Raw genomic sequence first — 18,416 nt, forward strand, 5'->3', positions numbered from 1 at the left:
AAGTGTGTTTGTAATGCCCATTGCTTTCTTTGCTGCCAATATTTGGTGGTTATTAAGCAATACATTCATTTTACTTGTTCCATTCTCATTTCTTCAGATTTAATATGAAAATGGCAGATAGGATTTCACAATCTTCCTACAGAGTTGAAATGTTCGCTGCAAGTCAAAGGCAAGTGTTAAGGCGCCACCTGCTGTTCATTAATAGAAACATTTCGAAAACCGATTGTGATGACCTCTGCACAAAATTACTTTCCATCTTTTAATAAAAATTTAAATAAACATTTTTTACATATACTTAACATTTTTTTTCACCTGAACATTGCTAACTTCCATACTTATAGTACAATCACGTATAACAAGAAAGAAGTTTAAAAATGATTAACGTAATTGTAAAAAAGTGCATTTCTTTCATGTTATTTACCATCAGAGAACCACAGTAAACCAGGCAACTAGAAAGCAAAGACAGCAGTGCCATTTTCATTTTCAGCCAGCAGTAGAAATAGTGCTTTCATTACCCATAGTTCTCAATGCCTTGAATGCTGGAATTCATTCTTTTGTTTCAACTCACATTTAGTGTTTCACCAGGAGAGTCACACTTGTCCCATCAGCCTTCCAGTAACGCCTGGGTGTCTATCATCGCCAGCTCTTCATCATGCACCCACTTCTCTCCCGGTGGGGGACATGAGGCTCGAGGTGACTCGTTCTGTGGAAGTTTGGGAGTCACAGATCTCCATGGGGGATTGAAGGTCTTGTTAACGCAAGGAGAAGCTGTGGTTTTCAGAGGAGTGAGGGGTGGAGGGGACGGTATACGTGACAGGTAATCCAAACCTCGTCTTCTTTTCAAACTTTTGGGATCTTTTCCCTCGCTGTTACATGCAGATGCAGGAGGTTTTCTATTCAGAGGAGTGAAAGGCGAGAAAATGCTGCTTTTCTGCTGTGCGGTTACCTGGGAATTTCAACACAAGGAACAATACACTGATATTGTTTCTAGTGAACATACATAAATATGAAATAAAAATGAACAGATCAATAAGGTCAATTAAGACCATTAAGGTCTTATTTGAAACCAGTTGTGCTGCTTAATGTTTTTGTGGAAACGAAAAAAAAAAAAAAAAAAAAAAAAAAAATCAGAATTTTTTGGAGAACAAATTTCAAAAGAACAGCATTTATTTGAAATGCAAGTCTTTTGTAACATTATTTAATTCTTTACTGTTGATCAGTTTAATTCATGATGAATAAAATTTATTTCTTTAAAAAAAAAAAATCTTACTGACCAAACTTTTGAACAGTTGTGTATATTTGTATGTGATTTAATGTTAACAATTAATAATCACTATTATTATTATAAAAATTACTTTTAACAACGTTAAAAACGTGATATAATAATAAACTAACATTCCTTTAATTAAAATGGTAGTGTTATGTGGACATCTATATACAATTAGCAATTGACACATTAAGAGTTGCAGCTAATTTCTGAAGTAGGTGCTTTCATGTGTATAGAACAAACAGTTGGAGTTAATAATTACAGTGATGCATGCTGTAACAAGCACCACTAATAAAACCAATCTTTCACCACATAAAAAGAAAACTCATACTAACCATGCCATTCATTTTTGGATTAGACAGCACACCAGGAGTTCTTGGAGACTGAAAAGAACCCAAGACATCCGAGACCTTCTCTTCCGCAATGCTGAAAAAATGCTCAGAAGTCTGTGTAAACAATGAATATAAGTCTAATAAGCAACAACAAAAAGACATGAGGAATCACTCTTTGATAGTACTTAAAAACAAAAGTTTAAAAAGCTGATTCATTAACCTGGACAAAAGTCTTCAGACGGGTCATAGCTTCTTGCAGATGGGATTCTTTGGGGTTTACAGAGAATACTGCTTGTTCTCCTGCATAAAGGCTTGGCACAGGCCCAGAGAGCGGTCCCACCTGAAGATTACTAAGAGCGACCAGTGCTCGCAGCTTTACCAGCTCTTACAGCTAACTGCTCCAGACTACTGTAGGTTCTCAGAGACCAGGTCAAAGTTCTCATCCACAAGATGCAGTAATGGGGGATGGGCTGAGAAGACATGCAAACAGTCACAATGCATTTGAAGATATAAAGGATTGAGGAAACTGGTAGTGGTAGACTCATTTGGGGAATTAATGAAATTTACCTTGTTTGCCCTCTATGGAGACAATGCATCCCACAATGTCCACCTCCCCACAAGGTGAGCTGAATTGAGGGTTTTGAAGTTCTCTGAAGCGTACGCATTCTCGAGCATGGAAATACTGATGCAACCATTCTGGAGACACCTGGCTCAACCACATTATATGTAAGACAATTTAATATGCTTTTAATGAAAACAGGGAAGTAATCAGTCTGTGGTGGGAGCAAAGTTGCTAAACATTTAGTTTACCTCAACTTCCTGGAAGAATGTTTTCTTGGTGGCAGTGAGCTGAATGTAAGCAATGCCTGAGCGTTTCTTTCCCTCTGATGTGGCGAGGTGATAAACCCTATATCTGTGGCCCTCTCTTAGCAAGCCATACAAGTCTTGCGATGGGTGCCAGATATTCAGGGTGTAAACTAGGAAATGAAATAGTACCCATTCAAAACATGTTAAATTGGCTCCTTCAAATACTTCAAATAGTAAAGATGACATCCACTTGGCTTACCACAGTTGCTCTGCAGGTCATTGGCATCAGTAATACTGAGCTTCCAAACAGGAGTGACATCACGATTAGGACACCCACCCTCGGCCTTATTGGCTACCAATACAACCTTCTGCACACGCTCCTGAAGCTCTGCCTGCCTCTTTTCCTCCAAGCAGCATCTGTACTTGTGCACTGCATCCATCTGTCTCGCACTTAGATGGGCCTACGTGAAAAGTATATCAATTTTTATTAAAAGGTTATTGATACAGTGCTGATTTATTGTCTACTACATTCTTTGCATTTACTACCAATTGGTGAAAATAAGCAAAAAATTCATTAAATGTTGACAAAAATTTACCTCAACAGCAGGATCCCTCTCCATTGCCTCATACAACTCTTCCCCATCCTGTAGAGATTCAATCTCATGTCGACTAAATGTCCTCCTTTGGCCTCGACTATTCTTTTTACCTTATACGTGGAGGAAAAATACCCATCGATCCTTGTCAAGTCACCTTCACCTTTATTTATATAGCGCTTTTTACAATGCAAGTTGTGTCAAAGCACTGCACAATATCAAAAAAGGAAAATAATGTGTCAATAAGTTTAAATAGTGTCTTTGCAATCAGGTCGACGATATCGCTGGAAATGAAGCGTCCCCAACTAAGCAAGCCAGAGGCGACAGCGGCAAGGAACCAAAACTCCATCGGTGACAGAATGGAGAAAAAACCTTGGGAGAAACCAGACTCAGTCGGGGGGCCAATTCTCCTCTGGCCAAACAAACCAGCAGTTCAGTTCCAAACTGCAGCAAGTCAGATTGAATGGGCTCAGCTGGTTCCAGTGGTCTTTTCCGATGGCTGTCTAAGTGGCGGGGTCCTCAATGGGGATCTGTCTCTGGCGTTCATCCAGGTGTCTGGCCTCTGCCTATGATCAGGGACACATACGTCATCTCCTGGCGCTGATCCTCCATCTCAGGTGTTCGGTCATCTCAGATCATGTAATGGTTGGATCCAGACTGAAGTTCTGTAATTCCTAGCAGAAACGGAGAGACAAGCAAAGACATGATTAGCGTAGCTGCTGTTCCATCTAAGCAAAAATAAATTGTTCAACCCAAGCTAAAGAATAATAATAATGTACGTCTGATCAGATATAACTGCAGTACAAGATTATAAGATGCATTATGTGAATGCTTGGCTAAAGAGATGGGTCTTTAATCTAGATTTAAACAGAGAGAGTGTATCTGAACACCGAATGTTATCAGGAAGGCTATTCCAGAGTTTGGGAGCCAAATGTGAAAAGGCTCTACCTCCTTTAGTGGACTTTGCTATCCTAGGTACTACCAAAAGTCCAGAGTTTTGCGACCTTAGAGATTTTTTTTGCTTTTTTTTGCATATAAGCATCCTTGTGATGCTTATATGCTTGCAATGGAAGTGAAAATCCTACCTTCCATTTCTTTTTCGATTTGGATCTGTATTTTGGAAATAAGAAGACCCATGGATTTGTGCTTGGAGTTGCTGTTTTCTGGCCTCTCGATCTTCTGCACGATCGTTGCGACATATAAATACACCATTGGGCTTCTTCTCCATCCACTGTTTGATGACAAACCCAGTCATTTGTTTGGTACAAAAGCGAAATAATTCACTAAGCTTTTACACATCAAAGCGTATCATTCATAGCAGTTGAAGTAGAGCAGACCTGAGTGGGGTAACTTCTCAACACCACAATGTTCACACAGCTCACAACACCTCCAGCAGTGAACATTGATGACAGTGGGAGGCTGATTGGCCGAGGGTCGCAGTGGTACCCCAACTTAGTGTCCCACCGAGCTCGTCTTGTGCTGTTGGATGAAATCAGAAATTCAAAAATGACAAATCAAATCAAGTCTGGCAGGATTTATCAGTCACGGATCATCTTAGTTGAACTCCAACTTAACCTTTAGCATCAGAGATTCAGGAGCTTCCAGTGGAGGACAGGCTTCTTGGGAACCAACCAACTCAGCTCCACTGCTCACAATCTTATCACCAATTCGGAGACGGCCCTTGTTTAGCATAGCATAGAGCGGAGGGTCTAACAGGCCTTTGATGGAGTACCAGCCATCTGTGAGCCAGACCACACAGGACTCCATCTTTGCATTAGGATTTTTGTCATCTTTCACTGGCTTTTCTGGATTTTGACAAGTTTGAGCAACACCACATACACAGAGCACTATTGTCTTAGCTGGAGTGTCATCCCTCTCCATGATCCTCCTGAGTGCAGATCTCTGACTGTGGTCCACGTCCACATCATATCTAAGTGCAAATACCAAACGGTTAAGAGTTATGTTTTGATTTTGAGTGAAAAAGAGCTTTACGAAGACTCAATACCTGAATTTTAGCTGCAGAAGTACTTGCTCTGGAGTCAAACATAGACTACCCATCAAATCTGGAAAGGTTCTTTCCATGGAGGCCCGCTTCCATACAATCCATTGATAATGGTTGAATACCCAGGCGTCACTAATCAATTTGGGATCAACACCAGGGGTGTCACACAATGCTCTGCCAAAAAAAAGGTACATTATCCAAACCAATTCCATGAAAACGTTCTTCTGCAAGATCTACATGGTATTTGTATTAATATTGTTAAATTGCACCATGTGTTTACCTATAAAATTCATCTTTGCCCACAGTACCCTTATTGTCTGGAACCAACCAGCCTCCATCTGCCAGCTGGAGACCACCAGACTCCATAAGGAGCTCATGTTTGAAGTCATTACAGTCAAATCTGAATGATTCAGCATTTTCATTTGTTATTTGTAAGACATTGTGATGTACACCATGCTGATACAGCTGAGATGGAGAAAGATACAAAAACAATCATAGTAACTGAAATGTACCTCCTCCAAAGTATAGTTTTGCAGTGACTTAAAACACAGTGGAATAATTAGGTATCAAAAAAAGTTATTAAAATGTACCTCCTCCTGTGTGTATTGACCAGGACATTTGCGTCCCATAGCAGCTCTCAGACCTGTCCTGGGGACTCCAGAAGTCTTAGCAAGGTAAAGGCTGCCAGGTAGAGGACAATTAGACTGCTTTTTCTTCTTTCTGAGTCTCGCATATCCCTGGCTAGGTTCAAGGTCTCTCGGCATGCCTGTGTGTCTATTAACACACCCCCCCCCCCCCCCCCCCCCAAATTCATTGTTGTATTGACAGAATCATTCATTTTCATCTCTATATCATTTGTAGAAACGGCTGTACAAATTGGCACAATCCCAATACTATGCGACAATTTATATTTAAAATATAAAATTAGAAAATAGTAAATTGCTACCTTTCTCTTCAGCATCCATGATTTTCAAAGGTATGCTTTCCACTGAAGTGGTTGGTTTAGGGTTAGAACCCTCATGTAGACTCTTCCTATCACAGTATTGTGCAACGCTATCACTATGTGATGTAGAAGTTGTAATATTTTGGTCTATTTGATTTCCATGCTCAAGTGTTTCTTTGTTTTCCTTCTTGAAAGGTGGGATAAAACCAGTGGACACTTTAGAGACATCTTGACAGTTTGATGTCCCAGTCTTCATACCCTTTTGAAAAGGGGGCACAAACACCCCTCCTTTAGGGTCTGAGTTGAGTCTGTTTTGGACAGACACAGTTGAACATGGTCGCTCGAGGTCATTTGACTTCTGATCCACAGGATGCCTGCATATTTAAAAGAACTTGTGAGACTTAAAGATGTCTTGTGATATTAAATGGTAAAAAGTTAACTATTAAAACAGTAAAACAACCTACCAATCTGGACCAGTGACATTCGGCTTGAGGTGGACATTATAACTGAAGACACGCCTGTCTCTTAGAATTCCTACAAAAGGGATTAAATGTAAAACCTACACAGGTTAAACATAGTACCTCATAATAAATTAAAATGCATAAGTTTTTTTTTTTTTTTCTCCATTATTTATAAATAAAAGATCTAACCATTTGGACCACAGGTTTTCAGTGGTGTTAGGCCTGAGGTCATTGCATCTAACGTCTGGTCAAACTCTGAGAGAAGTTTTCTTTTCAAAGGAGGCTGACCTGAATCTAAACAAAGTATTATATACAATGAGTTTAAAATTTTTAAATGTAAACATTCATACAAGGTGACTCAAAACATGAAACATTCTGTAGCCTGTACCTGCTACATTTCTGGCATCAAATGGACGCTTCCTTCTGTTCTGGGCAAAAGATCCCTGTGCCTGTAGATCATGAACAGATGGACATTTTTTGTCCTCTGTCATCGCCAAATTGGCTGATTCATTCAGGTCATCATCTGCCAGTAAAGCTTTAGTGCAAGCCATTGCTTCCTGCTCAAAGTACTTCTGCTGGGTATCTGTGCAACTGTTAAAATTCAAAGACTGCAAGTCTAGTTGTGCAGGTTCATTCTGAGTTGCTTTAGATGGCAAAGGATGTAGAGTGGTTTTGGTTTGTCTGTCTTTATGTTGCGGACAGCATTTTGAGGAATCATTCTGTAGCAGCTGGCTATCAGTAACAGTAACTTGGGCATCACAATCTCTGAATAATTTAGAAGCTTCCTTAATGGCAACTTTTGATACACACACACCTTTACCACTCGCAGTGCTGAAACCATAATTTTTCTTGTTTAGTTGTTCAAACTTTAGGTTTCCATCTACTATGTCCTCACTGCTTTCAAAACTCTTAGTTTGAGGTAGGACTTCCTTAGATGATAAATTTTCCTCTTCACAATCTTTAAAAAGACTCTCAGCCCTCTGAAGTGCAGTAATAGAGACGGCCACCTTCTTCCCTCCTGCTGTAGAGAATCCTATGTTGTTTCGTAAAGAATGTTCATGTCCATGATTCAAGGTGTCATCACAACCTGCAAGTGACACTCTAACCTCACTCAGAGCCTTTTCAGAGATAGTAAATTCTTTGACACTGGCAGTGCTGAAACCTTTACAGCCTTGATGCTGAAGACTCCCAGAAACAAAACTCTCCTCTTGACAATCTTTTAAAAGACTCTTTGCCCTTTGCAGGGCAGTAGCAGAGAAAGTTCTTCTGTTTTTTCCAGAAGAATTCCCAGTCTCATGCTCATGCCTGGAGGAGACATCACTGGAGCCTGAAAATGCTGCCGGTACCTTAGTCGGTGGATATTTTGAGACATCACTGAAACCTTGGTGCTGAGGATCTTCAGATGATAAACTCACCTCTTCACAATCTCTAAAGAGATTCTTTGCCTTTTGCAGCCGAGCAGCAGAGATAGCCACCATGTTCCCTCCAGCTGTAGAGAATCCTTTGTGTTTTCTTATAGAGCTAGCGTCCATTTGGATATAAACAGCCTGCTTTGCCTTTGGAGATCCATCAGCGCAAGAGAAACCATCAACAGACTCCGACAACAGATCCTTAGCTCTCTGTAGTGCCCCAGTTGAGACGGACACCTTCCTACCACTGGCAGTACTGAAAGCACAGTTGCCGTTAGGAGGAAGCAACTCGGAAGCATGCTTAGAAAATTCACTTTGAAGGCCTTTCTCCTCACATACTTCTTCCTGAGGGGGTTGCTGGACTGGAGAGGGCTGCAACGAGAGGTCATCAGTCAGGTCAGAGTCTCTGAGAACAGTGTTGGCTTCCATGAGAGACACATTTGAAAATATCATACTTTTACAATTTGCAGTAAGTAGATTTACAAGTTTGAGTTCAACATCCAGTTTGTGATTCGTTCCCTCCATTTTCGCAGATTTCAAGTCAATATTTTCATCACAGTCTTCAAATATGGCCTTTGCCTTCTTAAGGGCACCAGCTAAAATGGAAACTCCTTTCCCACTGGCAGTCTGAAAGCCATAGCCCTCCTCTGACTGATGCGATAAGAGTTTCTGAGGCAAAAATCTTTGCGAGAACTTCTTTAGGATCACTGCTAGATTTCTGTTCTTGAAAGACCTTCTCACTGTTGAAGGAAGGATTATCCACACCATCAGATATTTCAGTTACTAAGTGTGGCTGACTTATTTTAATAGAGGTATTACTCCAAGAAACTGCTTTTGTTTTCTTAAGGCTAGTTGTTGACATAGAGGTATCATGTTTTCCAGAAGCATGGAAAACGGGTTTGTGAGTTTGCGATTCCTCTAAGCTGTCAACATCAAGAAGTCTTCTTGCTTGAAAAATAGCCTTTTCAGACACTTTCAGTTTTGCTCCACTAGCTGTACTAAATCCAAAATGACTATTGGAGTCAACACAAACCACATCTGTTTTTTCACCTAAACAATTCTGCTCTGTTCCTTCATTTCCTGCCAATTGCTTATTTATCTCTTTACGGGCTCCATTTACATCTCCACAGCTGAAATTTCCATCTTGTTTAGTCTGAACATAGGTTTTATTTTCCGTGTTCATACTGTCAGAAGTATTGACTGAAGGCTCTGTTTCTGCATGCTCTGGCTTTATTACTCCAACATCCACCTTGACTTCCCTATTAAATATGGTAGGGATGCACCGATACCACTTTTTTCAGTACTCGCCCGATACCGATACCTAAATTTTTGGTACTTGCCGATACCGAGTACCGATACCAATGCTTTTATTGTATTTGTACATTTTTTAAATATTGGGTAAAGAAAACAAATGAGTATGTAAAATGTTAGTTGATTAACTTCATTTATCAAATAGATACTGTCAAACCAAAATTTATTCAGACACCTTCAACATTTCTCACATTTTATTCGCTATAGTTTAGAAAATGCTAATAAAATATTACAAGAACTCCAAGTTAAACTGTGTCAGAACAAATTTAGCTTGATAATACCTTTCTATCAATCAATCAAAATTATTCAGACAGCTGTTGGTATGACAATATTTACACAACTATCAATACTTTGTCAGCCCACCCTTAGCCTTAATGGCAGCCTGTAGTCTCCTGGGCATGCTGCCAACCAGCTTCATGAAAGCCTGAATTAAATTTTTTTTTCCATCATTTGGTCTGAATAATTTTTGGTCTCACTTTTGCATCAATTTTACTGATAGTCCACTGTATGAAGAATTTTTGGGTATAATTTGTCACAGTTTACTTTATTTTGCTATCCTCAGTTACTTAAATTAACTATAGTGTCCTGCACCCACTAGTAAAAAAAAAAAAATAATAATTATATCTGGTCTCGGAATAATTTTTGGTTTGACTGTATATCCTTCGGTTATTTTTCACACTTAATTATGCCCATTAAAATGTAATTTACAATTTTTTGTTACTTTCACTGTTCATTTTTTATTTATTTATTTGCTCTATGGTACATCATCTTAAATAGCATTAGAGCTGCTCCATTGCAGCGGCTCAATGCTGTAACCACGCTTTTTGCTGTAATTATGCAGGGAACCACTCATTATAAATCAATCATTTTCAGATATAGAATTTTTTTTTTTTCATCTGAAACATGCTGCGATTTAGATTTCAAAGCCATATAATTGCAGAAACACGCATGAAGCAAGGAAAACACGCACAGCGCGCGCACTTATGTGTACAGGAGCAGATGAAAGGGACAAGTACAGAACAGCCTAGCGCATTTCACACAGGCTGATAGTTTCACTTGTGTTTCACTCGTGTTCAATGCTTAAGGTTAAAAATAAATGATGTTTAAAGCGAATGAATGCCCATATATGTTGTCATATATTTACGATTTAGTTTTAATTCAAATGATGCGTGCTGAGCGAACATCAATAAAGATCACACCACAGAAGTGCGTGCGCGCGCGCGCGCTCTCTCTATCGCTCTCTCTCCCTACTGTTAAGTAACTTGTGCATTGTTTTACTTACTCGTTTTTGACATTTCCGACCGAAGTACAAACTTTCCAGTGATATCTGTGAGAAAGGGATATTCACTCGACAAGCTCGCGCATCTGCGCCGCCGCGCGCGCTGGATCCACTCAGCGTGTTTTGCTTATCAGCTTGCTCACATCAGCTATACAGGCATTAATACTGAATGTTTAACATTATATTCATTGCATGTACATTTTTAGACATCCTTAATCTCTAATAACTACATTATGCTGTCTGTTTTTCTGTTGTTGGTGTTTCTTTGTCTGAATATGGCACTGATCACATGCGTGGTATCGGCGTTTAGTATCGGGGCATTTTAACGAGTACGAGTACGAGTACTTGAGCTCAGTATCGACCCGATACCCGATACCAGTATCGGTATCGGTGCATCCCTAAAATATGGCTTTTTAATTTTTTTCGTCCTCTTCAAAAAAGTGCCTTGCATTGTTTAAACTCTTCTCTGAGATGCTTATAGCTGTCCCTTTAGCAGTTTTAAAACCAAAACAATTGACTGGAGTATTATCACTGAAATAAGATGGTACACTCTTCATAACAATTAAAGAACTGTCTTCAGTCACTGACAAAGGCACCATGGCATTTTGTGTTTTCTTTGACATGGTGCATGGTAATTTGGCAGCATCTTCAATTTGAATGCCATCAGAACCATTTACTGAAAAAGTGTCTGGCTTGACGGGATGCTTTCCTTTCACAACATCACAACTAAAACTATCATCAAAGTCAATTCCGTTGAGTATATCTGGGTCCCACTCTTTCTCTGTAGTGTGGATGTCCGAGCCAGGATTTGTTGGTTTGAACTGGGTAAATTCATGTTGACCATTTGCTTCCTCCAAAAGATTGCACAATTCTGTAACATCAGCCTTTTGAGATGCTGTCAAAGTGCCATTCTTCTCATCACCATCACGGCTGGAGTTCACTGAGTTGGGTTTGTGTGTGCTGCTAATGTCGAACACAGTCTGTCTTTCAGCACTTCTTTTAAAATCCAAATTTTGATGAATGCACTTTGACGAGTCTGAACCTCTCCCCAATTTCTCTTTCAAAAGAGTCTCTGTTTGAAAGCCAACATTTGAAACCGTAATATTCCTCTTTGAACCGGTTTTATAATCAGATTCATTTGACTGTGGTGAAGAGCAGCTTGAAATATTAATTTTCAAACTCTTTGGACTGTCACTGTTTGGAGAATCACTAACACACACTCTTGATGCATGGTGAGAGAAGATGGACTGTCCTGTGGGCGATCTATTTGCATTAGTGCTTCCTGAAACTGATTTGCACAATTTTTCTATCGTCTGATAATGTTTTGGAGTAGTTCCATTTAAGGTGCTGATCAAAACATCCCCTGTAGCTTCATCTAATGATGCTTTGGCCTTCATTATAGCCTCATCCGGTATGGAAATGGACTTGTTGTTTGCCGATTTAAAAGAAGGAAAAAACTCTTTGATGTCTGCGCACAAGGCTGTCGTACCATCCAAATCGGAATAGGTGGTGGGGCAACCACTGTCATGACTGATTTCAAAAGTTGTAAGCGTGACTGTTGACTTGTTTGGAGAGGTCACAGATATGTCTGCTAAATTAGAGATATCATTGTGACTACCATCTTCATTCTTCTCAAGTTCTGCTTTATGTTGCACTTGGCCATTTTGGTCACACTGAACAGTGCTGTTAAGCATTGCTCCTGGCATTATTTCTTCTGTGAAATCCTCTGCAAATGCCTTGGAAAGTTGCGTTATATCTAGTCCAAGATCATGATCATGGATTTCTGTAGATAACTGTTTGACGTCTTGTGGCTGTGTATGATAATTGACTGCATTTTCACTGGCGACTGTGGATTCATTAAGGTCACTAGACACCTCTTCCACGGAGATTTTAATGTTCAAAATACACACACAAAATATTTATGACAAAAAGTAATTGAACACCTTACCTTTGAGCGTTTGGTCCAAACATACTGGTTGAGTTTCTTGGTGTCCAATTACTGTCTTTGACAGATCTGAACTTGGCACTTGATACATAAACTTTCTGGGCTTCCTAGAAAGCATGAAAGCAGGCGATTTGTCTAACAAAGTCTTCTGACACTGAGCTCCTTCTGGATAAGACTTGAGTCTTACACTCTGTGAAAAAGTTTGGCTACTTTCTGCAATGCAGTTGAAAACAGAATTAACGTTAGCTTCACTGGATGCTACAGTGTTGTGATTGTTTATCAAAGACGAGTCTGGACAGTCTCCATTAAGAATGGATTCTGATAAACTTAGTGGGGTCCACTGAATGATATCTTTATTTTTGCTAGGGCTTTTTGTTTCTACATCATCCATAAATTTCTCTTCTGGCTCTGAAGTTAGAACAACTGATTTGACCTTTGAGGAATCGGTTATTCTCCTTCTGATCCTCTCTTTGGTTTTGATTCTTCGCAGAGTTGAAGTGCTGTTGCTGAAGAATATTGACAACACATCCTCAGCACCATCAAGAACATTCTGCACTGTGCTGCGGACATCCCCATCCTCTATAGCGCAGGGAACCTTCTGCTTCCACAAACCACTTGTATCAAGAGATGTACTTGGAGAGCAAACAGGGTTTTTCTCCCAGGTCATCAGCCTGAATAGTCTCACTTTTGGCTATCGTTAAAGAGAAAAGATCAGAATAATCAGAATTATCTTGTAGTTAATGGTGTGTAAGCATTTCAAATGAACTATTTTATTTATTTTCTGTATAGTTTCAAATATACGGTGTCACACTCACCATCTTGTTTTAGTGTTGCATCACTCAATGTTGCATTGCTTGCAGAGACTTTCAAAAGAGAAGGGAAGAGTTTCCGCACAAACTAGTGTGTATAAAAGTAAGAATAATCATCACCATTAATTACATGTTGGTAAAAAGAGGCTCTTAGCATTTCAGGCACCATAATCCAAAATTCTTGACATTATATATATATATATAAATATATATATATATATATACAGAAATTTAGATTTGCACTTACAATTGCTTCCTTGTCTTTGAGGCCACTTGATGGAGCGCGTTCCTCGGTTTTGGCTAAAGAGAAAAAATAATAACTCTCTCTGAATAGCTCATTCCTGATCAGGAGACCAGGGGAATTGCAATACATGCAAATCAATGGATTCAAGATACAATGGATTAAAACTAGTGCTGTCAATTTATTAAAAACAAATTAACTAATTAAATCACACATTTTTCTAATTAATTGCGATTAATCCCAACTAAAATTAAAGTTTTTAATTATACTTTTATATTGCAATAATTTCACATTTAATCTTCAAATGTACAATGTACAAACAACAAAGACAGTATATTTTTAATATTTCTTTAATGGCATCTTTTTTATGATTGAAGGCCATCATCACTGATGTCTCTATAAAATTGTTTTTTCCCCCTGAATATTTAACCATTGACTGCCATTCAGCATTCCAGTATAATTCAGAGCTATCAATTTTAACATTTATTAGACTTAACTTCTAATTTAAGTGAACTTAAAACACATCTTCACACAAACCTATTATAATAAATGACATATTTACCTACCTGTGCCCTCCAGCAGAAATATACAGAAAATGAATAGTTACCAAACACTAAATTCTAAATTAAATATAGATGAAGCTATAAAAGTTATTGATTTCCTCTTTTTTTCTTTTGTTCTTGGATTAATAGACATCACAGCTGCTGGTTATTATCTTATTTGCCTGCTATTGCTTTAAAAGCTGCTGCTGCTGAACGTGACTCGGATCTGACATGCATCTTATTTTCTCACAAATCTCTTCACCTTTTCTGACCCACTTCAGGTCAGTCTTTATAATGAGCGGACGAGTTGAATCGAGTGTTTTAGATGAGAGAGAGACAGTGCTGGGGAGCCTCAGGACCGTTTTTAAAACCATTTCAGAGACATGTTCTTAAATGTGACGCATATATAACATATTGCATGCATGCACACAGTTTTAAGGCAGCTTTAATTGCCTTTTTGTTAACTTCATGCCTTAACTGACGGCATAACTGCGACATTGCATGCACGTAGTTTCTTTCGCTGTTTGATATGAAATGATATAGGCTACAGCGTGCGCCGGCACCTTTGTGAGAGTATTTGAATATCGCGCGCTACGAGCACAGTATCTTTTATGCGCTTGTTTGACTCGCGCCTGTCACGGAGGTGAAGTTGTCTGAAACGTCTCCCGTTTGATGTGGTCATAAAGACGTTATGCATCTAAATAAACGCAATCCTTTTCAAGAAAAAAGTGACAGAGGCAGCAGTTGTGAATGGGGTGGCCAACACTAGCCCCGCCCCTGCGTTAAATATTTTTAACGCGTTAACCTGAAAAAATTAATCGCCTGCGTTAACGTGCTAATTTTGACACCACTAATTAAAACATTTATTTTTTAACAACTTTAACACTCTGACTTGTATTCAACATTCATATTTTTATTTTATTTTTTTCCTATCACATTTAATTTTACATTCTCCTCTACTAAATTAATTTGAAGTGGCAAGATTTTAATTTTCATACATACGCAATATCACAGTGGGAGTCAAAGAGGATGGTGTGTTAAAGGAACTGGTCCAGGATAGGTCAGGGTTGATTTGTGCCCCAAGGCTCTCAGATATCTGTTTTGCTGAACGTGTCTGTAACAGAACAAACTCAGCATTATGATTAATGTCTAGAACTCCATCTGAATTTAATGTGAAAAAGTGTTTACAACCAACTTTACTTTTGTAATGTGACATGATCCTGAAACAGGATGATTGAAGACGTGGGTTCAAAAATACAGGTAAGAGGGCTTTATTGCTTTAATAAGAGTGAAATTAGCCAAAATAAAAATGTTTTAACATTTTGCTGAGAAGACAATGTACTTGTTTTGACAAACATGCATGCCTTGAATGAATCAGGCAAATAATAAGACCTACAGTGTGCATTAATAAAATAAAAATGATATGACCAGATTTGTAAACTTGTGTTGACTTACCAAGGACCTTTTTGGTGTGTCCAAAAGGCCTGTGGTGTCACATATGGAAGTTGTTAAAAAATAAAGTACAGTATTTAATATTAGAATAGAAAACAATCTTATTGTTTAAACTTTTAAAAGAAAGAAAAATGAAAGATAGGCCTAATCTAAAACTCTCTTACCAAAGCAATCTCTAGGTTTTTCAGAGGATCTATCAAATCTTTGACTACAAAGGATAGGAGAGAAACTTTCATTAAACTTTCTGCTTGACTTTAATATTTCACATGAAATTCATATTCTCATACTCATAAATATAATTACCTGTCTTTGGCTGAACCAAACAAACAAGGGCTTGACTCTGTCCAGGGAAAAGCTGACGAGTCTCCACTGGGTGGAAGAAAAACAATTATACAGGACTATGTCCTTTAATTTGCACATACTTCATACATAACACAACAACAGTGATACCTTCATAAGGGGACTCTTCATTAGGAATGGAAGCAGGGGACTGAAAGTGTTGTTGCTTGAATATTTGGGTGTAGAAAACAGCTGACTGGTCAGGGCTGATGTCTCTGGTACTTTGACTGTCTCCTCCTCAACTGTTGAACTGTCAGGATGTCCTTCATCTCTGGAAGCTTTTGCAGTCAACTCCTCAAACCAGTCAGGATTAAGAGGTCCAAGCTCTTAATTCACAATAAATCTGATCAGGTTCAAAGATTTGAAATATGGTGACATATATAGATTTAATCTGTATTTCATTCATATTATTGTAAGCGTCTACCTTTGTCAATGCGGTTAAATCTGCGGTTAAATCTGAACCAAGCACAATAGTGTTGTCATTGGACCTACAGAAAAACAAACAAAAATTATACGTATTTATCACGTAACAGTTTATCATCGAGATTAAAGTAACGGCGATTAAATTAACTGCTCTGTCATGCACGGTTTACTCAACTATCTCAACTAGCTACAAACATGAAAACAGGTCTGGAAGTGACCGCAAATTAACGTGTTGGCACAGATGAAAGCTTTTTGTAACTTCTGAGTTTTCAAAGTTCATTAAAATGTCGTCTTCATCTCCGATTCAAGATGTTCTATTCCCTGAAGTGGATCTGTTTATTCTACGCGTGGATAAAGCTGGTTTAACACATCCCGCCAATAAGCGCCGTGTCGTCAACCGAAGGGCAGTTGCCTCGACCAATCAAAAGGCGAGCATCGGTTCAGGGGGCGGACTTACGTGCACCACTGAATCGAAACTGGAAATAATTTATAGTTTTTGAGAGAGAGAGAGAGAGAGAGAGAGAGAGTATATCTTTGCATATACTCTAGATCTATTCTATTCTAAAACTTCTTTCAACTTTTTGAATTGCTTTAATAATATATATATATATATATATATATATATATATATGTATATATATATATATATATGTGTGTGTGTGTGTTTAACTAGTGTCTTTATTATTTCTGTTGTGGTGCACCAGAGGGCGCACTACCATAAAAATACTATAGTGCATTGCTTGATAGTTATGATCCATTCATTTAAGGTTACCTTTAGGAAAAGGTAATATACATTTTATAATTTAGTTAAAAAATGAAAACAAACATGTGCATCCTAAAATCATGGACAATTACAGATCTAAGAACAGACACATAAGTATCAATATAAAAAACACCCAATGACTAAACAGACTTTTTTTTAATTAATATTATTTATTGATCTATTTATTGCATGCACACTTTCATACAGCAGACAGCAAAATGAAACCATAAAAATAAAATCTTACAAGTATGGGCTACACTCCCACTACTATTTACAATTGTATCTTTCATTTAAAATAATTTCTTATTCCATAAATATCTCTATTTCTTCTTATGGTACATACCTTTGCATGTTTGGCCATTTCAATAGACAGAATTCCATCCTATAAAACTATACCATTTTTGATGATCAAAACGTTATGATCTTTCTTTTAAGAATATAAATAAACCTTCTAGATGCAACTAAACAGTAGAAAGACATTAGTAAAATCAAACACCCCCATACATAAATAAGTGCTGGATGACCCTTTTATGCATCCAGGTCTCTCTGACAGTAGCATTGCATTGTGTTAGAGACATTCTGTCTGTACGGATAAAAGCCGAGGCAGGGGTGCGTACGGTGAAAAGTCTGATCTTGTTAAACATTTTTTAAAAAGCCACATAAACAATGGCTTTCAGATTTTATTTGAAATAAAAAAGCAAGAACAGAACATTTATGTTTTATCAAGTAGCTGAGAGCACTGAAATTTCAAAACATTCTCAATAAGATGAAAAGTTTCACTTAGTGTGAGGCATTGCACATTTTCCCGTAACGTATAATGGTAGATGTGAGCAGGAGGAGCCATTTGTGGAGCTTTGGTATACCTTTGATGCCTGCAGTAGTAGTAGAGGCCCCTTTTCAGAGGCAGGGGGCGGCCCCTTACATAAATAGTAGTGTAAAAAAGCCAAGGATTTGGCTTCTTCTTGTGTCCCCTGTTACGTTTTTCTAAGCTATATTAGCTGTACATCCTTGAAGCTCTTAAGGTGAGCGGAGGCAGGACAGTAATGAGTGCACTAGGGGAGAACAATGAAGGCAGCAGCAACTTCAGACAGGAGTGGTGGAAAGAAGGCCAGTTCCTGCCTGATCCCTTAAAGTTGGACTCAAAGGCTGATGCCGGTCACGCTGGAGTCAGGAAGGAAGGCAGTGATAGCCCGGTAGCCTTGTGCCTGTCGAATCATGTCTCGGATCTCGCAGTTGAGCTCAGTGAGTCGGTTGCATATCTCAGACAGGTCTTGTTTGGAACCAACCAGGGCAAAGGTTCCCGTCTGACCCAGAGTTTGGTGCCGGAAATAGATGTTGAGTAGAGTCTGAATCTCATTCTCAGAGCTGCTGCCGAAGATGTCACTTGGCCACATTTTCCTGAAACAGAGTGAATGCATTCATTTTCTGTTCCTGAACAGATTATCAATAAATTGAAAATGTAAAGGAATAGTCCTCCCCCCCCAAAAGAATTGTCATT

General features: G+C 38.6%; 1 protein-coding gene and 1 pseudogene across 2 annotated transcripts in view; both read right to left on the reverse strand.

Moving 5' to 3' along the window:
- Positions 1-604: 604 nt before the first annotated feature.
- On the reverse strand, positions 605-16,001 carry LOC306853795 (annotated as a pseudogene). Its single transcript has 25 exons — positions 15,955-16,001; positions 15,697-15,762; positions 15,558-15,601; positions 15,397-15,425; positions 14,944-15,055; positions 13,406-13,458; positions 13,165-13,246; positions 12,348-13,040; positions 10,825-12,296; positions 6,794-8,827; positions 6,595-6,699; positions 6,409-6,478; positions 5,592-5,682; positions 5,282-5,466; positions 5,005-5,175; positions 4,564-4,929; positions 4,337-4,478; positions 4,085-4,230; positions 3,003-3,099; positions 2,666-2,867; positions 2,410-2,576; positions 2,167-2,305; positions 1,820-2,069; positions 1,603-1,713; positions 605-946 (listed from the first exon to the last, which is right to left on the reverse strand). The product of its transcript is annotated as an uncharacterized misc_RNA (transcript).
- A 1,074-nt stretch (positions 16,002-17,075) lies between these two features.
- The window catches only part of LOC306854234 (protein furry homolog), a 62,686-nt gene continuing 61,345 nt past the window's right edge, over positions 17,076-18,416 (reverse strand). Inside the window, exon 61 of the mRNA XM_079392073.1 lies at positions 17,076-18,316. Coding sequence (XP_079248199.1) covers positions 18,058-18,316 — 259 coding nt within the window. The 3' untranslated portion in view covers positions 17,076-18,057. The remainder of the gene's footprint in view (positions 18,317-18,416) is intronic.

This window comes from Barbus barbus (genome assembly GCF_936440315.1).
Source record: "Barbus barbus genome assembly, chromosome: 34".
NCBI lineage: Eukaryota > Metazoa > Chordata > Actinopteri > Cypriniformes > Cyprinidae > Barbus > Barbus barbus.